Source organism: Austrofundulus limnaeus, unplaced genomic scaffold (assembly GCF_001266775.1).
Source record: "Austrofundulus limnaeus strain Quisiro unplaced genomic scaffold, Austrofundulus_limnaeus-1.0 Scaffold892, whole genome shotgun sequence".
NCBI classification, from domain to species: domain Eukaryota; kingdom Metazoa; phylum Chordata; class Actinopteri; order Cyprinodontiformes; family Rivulidae; genus Austrofundulus; species Austrofundulus limnaeus.
In genome coordinates, this window is record NW_013953294.1 from 103,559 (window position 1) to 108,709 (window position 5,151).

At 46.7% G+C, this 5,151-nt stretch overlaps 1 protein-coding gene across 1 annotated transcript in view; it reads right to left on the bottom strand.

The window, feature by feature from the left end:
• The window catches only part of usp11 (ubiquitin specific peptidase 11), a gene marked incomplete in the record, with an annotated part of 17,554 nt that overhangs the window by 3,707 nt on the left and 8,696 nt on the right, over positions 1-5,151 (bottom strand). The window contains 9 exon segments of the mRNA XM_014029382.1: positions 913-1,025; positions 1,164-1,234; positions 1,483-1,977; positions 2,052-2,155; positions 2,228-2,422; positions 4,305-4,399; positions 4,492-4,575; positions 4,652-4,876; positions 4,961-5,119. Of these exon segments, the coding sequence (XP_013884836.1) occupies positions 913-1,025; positions 1,164-1,234; positions 1,483-1,977; positions 2,052-2,155; positions 2,228-2,422; positions 4,305-4,399; positions 4,492-4,575; positions 4,652-4,876; positions 4,961-5,119 (1,541 nt within the window).

Here is a 5,151-nt window from a genome sequence, read left to right on the forward strand (position 1 = left end):
GATCCAATAGTTTTTATCAAAAGTGTTTTTAGTTAAATGAGTTCAGATTTATTAATTATAAAAATAACATTTGATAATTTTAATTGTAAATGGTTGAAGCCAGGGTTCCTGCAGCTTTCAGGAAGTTAAATTTAAGACCAAACTGACACATTAACAGAAACATTCAAATGATCATTAATGATCACGATGAAAACCTTTTATTGCTTTCAACTAAGTTATGAAAGAATATTAATTTTAATACAAGAACATTAAATTATTTTAATGAAACAGTCATATCTATGTCTCAGTGAAAACACTTCTCATGTTTAAACATGAAGCAGTGACTGAACGTCTGCTTTGTTGCAGGTGAACAAGCTGCTGTCTGCAGGGGGCTGCAGCTGCTGTCTACAGGGGGCTGCAGCTGCTGTCCGCAGGGCCTGTAGCCCCCTGCGGACAGCAGCTGCTGTCTGCAGGGGGCTGCAGCTGCTGTCCGCAGGGGGCTGCAGCTGCTGTCTGCAGGGGGCTGCAGGGGGCTGCAGCTGCTGTCTGCAGGGGGCTGCAGGGGGCTGCAGCTGCTGTCTGCGGGGGGCTGCAGCTGCTGTCTGCAGGGGGCTGCAGCTGCTGTCTGCAGGGGGCTGTAGCTGCAAACAGGTTAAAAATGTAAAAGTAACTGTGGTGTGTTCTGCCTGCAGTTATCACAGGATTTATAGCTGATGGTACAAACAGCAGCAGATCACTTCATGAAGACAGATGAGTCAAACTGATTCCTGTCTTTGTTCATGCAGCCGACACTTCTCAGAGAAGAAAAAACTCCAGACTTTACATGAAACTCTGGGTGTTTTTAACAGTTTTTAGGTGTAAAATTTTAAATTTTATATGTTTTAGGACCCTGCATGAAGCCTGTAAACGGTTGTGTATGTAAATGTTTGTCACCAGGGGTTCTCCTCCTCCAGCGTCTCTCTGGTGGTGAACAGCTCGATGCACTCCTGCAGCTGAACTGTGGTCTGCTGCTGAGGAACCTCCATGCTGCTGTGCTTCACGTAGCGCTGCARACACACACATTTCAGCTACAAATATCAGCCGAAATCTCTACAACTTCCTGTTCCAACAGAGGACACTTCACAGCCGAACACTGGTCAGTGTTTGACTCAGAAACAGCCGAAGGGCTCGTGGCAGAAACTGACCTCTGCCTCGTTCTCGTTGTAGAATCTCTTCTTCATGTCCTGGTCCCAGTCGATGGCCACGTACGGCTGAGCTGCAGGATAAATGAAGCTGTTTCAGCTGAAACAACAAAGATCTGATGTTTTTAATAAATGTTTCTGCAGCAGAGTTCATCTGTAAAATGACCACTAGGTGTCAGTAAAGAGCAGCCTTTAACTCAGCTCTCTGAACTCATCTGAATAGTTTTTTTAAAGCTAAGTTCAGAATATCAGGTTGTTCCTCAGTGTGATGGCTCCGCCCACAGGACCTGTCGTCATGGTAACCAGGTGTGTCAGCACTCACAGCTGAAGGACACGGCGCTGCCTCCCTCTCCCATCCCTCGCTCCGTCGTCCCGTTGGAGTTGACCGCCTGGATGGTGAACAGGCTCCTCCTCCTTCGCCGACACGCCCTCCTCTTCACCGGCAGCTGATTGGGCGGGGGGCTCAGAGAACAYGCCTCCTCCTGCTTGTCTTCTTCGTTTCCTTCTGTGGCGCCGCAGCTCGGCGGCGCCGGTTCTGCTGGAGGCTCCGAGCCGGCGGCGACTCCGGCGTCCCCGCAGGTGCTCGTGTCGTCAGGAGCGGTGCTGGTGTTGGCGGCGGCAGCGCCACAGGCGGGTCCKGTTGGGTTTATCGAGCCGTTGCTGACGGTGGCGTCGCCCTGGTCCAGAGAGCTCTGAGCGCAGCTGGCATCAGGCTCCGCCTCTGTGGGCGCGGCAGCGTCTGATTGGTTGTTGGGGGCGTGGCTGCAGCAGGGCTGCGGTGCTGCAGGTCCGGCTGCCTCCTCGACTTCCTTCTCGTCTGATAAAAACAGAAAAGATGACATCATCAGGCAGAAGAGCAGAAAGCAGCTGGTCGCTGAGTCAGCGTGTTACCATCACTGAAGCCGTTCGTTTGAGACTTATACAGCTCCTCTTCATCGTCGTCCTCCTCCTCTTCCTCCAGCTCCTCCGAGGGGTCGGGAGGTCTGACGTAGCGCCTGCTCACAAACAGAAGGCCACCCTTCAGGAGGTGTCGGCGCAGAGCTGACAGGAAGTGGCGTTCTACTCACACCAGCCTCTGCAGGAACAGCTGGTAGAGCTCCTCCCGGCTGCAGCTGCCGCGCGGCACCCGGAGCAGCAGCGGGTGTCCGAACAGCGTGGTCCCGTAYGAGCTGCTGCCCGACCCGTAGTCCCGGTACTGAGAGCGCTCCCGCAGGTAGAGCGCCAGCAGCACCGCGTCCTCGTCCTGCACGCTCAGCTCGTACCTGAACACAACACAGCTTCAGGACGAGAAAACAAACATGGCCGACGTGTCTGAGACCCCATGTCCTCATATGAGGACATTGCATTTTTGCCTCTCTACTGGTGATGCATCATTTTTATCAACTTTAACTGATTGTCCTCATTAATGGACACTACCAGCACCCTCTAGTGGTCCCATGACATTATTACTCATGTGAGTGAAAACAAGATGGCGGGGATCCCAGTGAAAAGCTTCTGGTAAGAAAAATGGTCAAAGTAAAAATCCAGGTCATATTTTATGCTTGAAACCAGCATTATTATGTACAGTTGCATCTTTAGCTTCATAAGACATGCAAAAAAAACATTTTTACAACTAGAAGAAAGTAAAATGTTGGTAAAAATAAAGTCCTCATTTGAGGACATTGGAAATATAATTTAATTTTTAGCCCTGATGCTATCACCATATATATATGTATTAGCTCAGCGCTACACATTCTCCTCTCATCACTGAGGTCCTCCATCCACATTACAGAGAGCAGGCTGAGTCATTTCTACCTTCTCCTCTCTGTCAACGCTCTCTGGTTTCATTTAAAAGAGTCGATCATCAGATATTGTCCAAGATTAACCTTCAGGGTGGATATAGCTCGCTAGCAGCCTCGCACCGAGGACCTATCCACGTCATCATTTACCCAGAATGCTTTGTGTGCAAATAAAATGGCTCCGTCCGTGTTAAAATATATTTTTAAAAATTTACAAAACTCAACAGCCTACAGTATTTTTAGTCTTTATTTTACAGTTGAAATAAATGTTTATGAAATAAAGTCTAATACAACTAATCTTTTATCCCTTTAAAGACTTTTTAATGCCAAGTGAAATTAAATTTAAGACCAATTTCATAATAAACACAAACGACAATAATAATAATAATAATAATAATAATAATAATAAAAACTGTAGCAGCAACTCATGCATCAAAGTATTTCTTGTTAAGTATTCAAATATTTTGCTAATAGACCAAATGTTTTTATCCAAATCAAACTGCTTTTTCATTAAATATAGTAAAAACATTCTGAGCAGTTTAACGACCCTAAATTTGTACTTTCATGACCCACAGTAACCCCAGTTTGCTGTAGATGAAACCTTAAAGCACATGTGATGTAAAATGTTTGTAAGAAAAATTAATGTATTTTTTGAAAGACAACATTATTAACATATTATAAAACAAATTTCACGTTGCTCAGATGAACAGTTGTTGAGATATTTACATGTGAAATAACAGGAAGTGATGTCAAAGGGAAATGTCTGCATGTGAATATTTAAAAAATAAATGTTACCAATTATTTTAATTTTTGAGATGAATTATCATCATCCTATTTATAATGTGTTAACATTTTTAAGACCTCTGAAAGATTGATTTAAGACATTTTAAGGCTAATTAAGGCCTTAACTTTGGATTGGTGAATTCAATGACTTTTAAGACTTTTTAAGGATCTGCAGGAACCCTGTCATATGAGGACATGTTTGTAAAAACCACTTCCTGTACCATGACAGGGTCTAGTTATTGTACTTATTAATCCCATGTGTGTTAGAGAAAGAAAAAAYGCACATGATGAAAAGGCTCGGGTCTCAGGAGGTTAAAGTGGCGTCAAAGAAAACATCTTTATATTTAAACATTAGTCACAAAACTGACAGATTCTCTTTTGAAATAGGTTCAAAGTGAAACAGGAAGTGACATCAAAGAGTCTCTGATCTTTGAGTCTTTGAATCTTTCTCATCGTAACTCAAACTAAGAAACATCAGATTGTTCTCTACAGTCTGGGTTGACCTGCAGACGCTCCCCTCTGACATCACTTCCTGTGGTTTTTGTTCTGCAACATGTTTGTAATGTTTGAAGTGTTTTCTTACACAAAGATGTCGTCTCGGTCCAGGATGCAGCTCAGAGATTCTTCAGGGTTGTAGATTTTATAGAAACGATGGTTGAAGACGTCAGCGACCACCATCTGAAACACAAACAGATGTTTGGAGACTGGATCAGAACCCCGAGCTCCTGCGCGGGTCACAACAGAACCTTTGCACAGCTGCAGACACACACCTGTTTGGGCAGGACGTCGATCATCTCGGACAGCGCGACGCAGAGGTCCGACACTTTCCCTGCTTTAGGAACCACGACCCGGTGCTGCCGAGACAAAGACGTGAGCTGCAGCAGGTCTGAGACGGCTCACCTGCACAGTCCTGAGCTCCGGAGGTCCTACCTGCACAGGTTTGGCGTGGGGGTCCAGAGAGACGAAGAAGACCTCCATGACGCGCTCTTTGCTGACAGGAAGTGGGACGCTCAGGTAGCAGAAGGGGTCGAAGGTCACGGACACCTTGTTGCACTCGGGACAGACCAGCGTGGACTTGAAGAGGCCGTGGAACGTGTCCACGATCACCGAGTCGTTCCGCCGCCGGTGGTTCCTCCACGCCTCCTCGGCCACTTCCTGTCAGACCCCCCCACCCCCGAGAAGAACCGTCAACAACGAGTCGTTCCTCCTTCAGAACCAGAACCAGGTGAAACCACAGACCTGGTCTGGTCTCCTGTCGGCGTCCCGCAGCTCGATGTACTCCTTGTTCTTGACCCGGTTCAGATCCTCGTGGAGCCCGTCCAGCAGGAAGGACAGCAGCTCCTGACTGTCGTGCTGCTGGTAGCCCAGGAACTGAGAGGCAAAGTGCCCCACCTTCGTCTGCAGCAAAACAAACAAACAAACAAACAAAC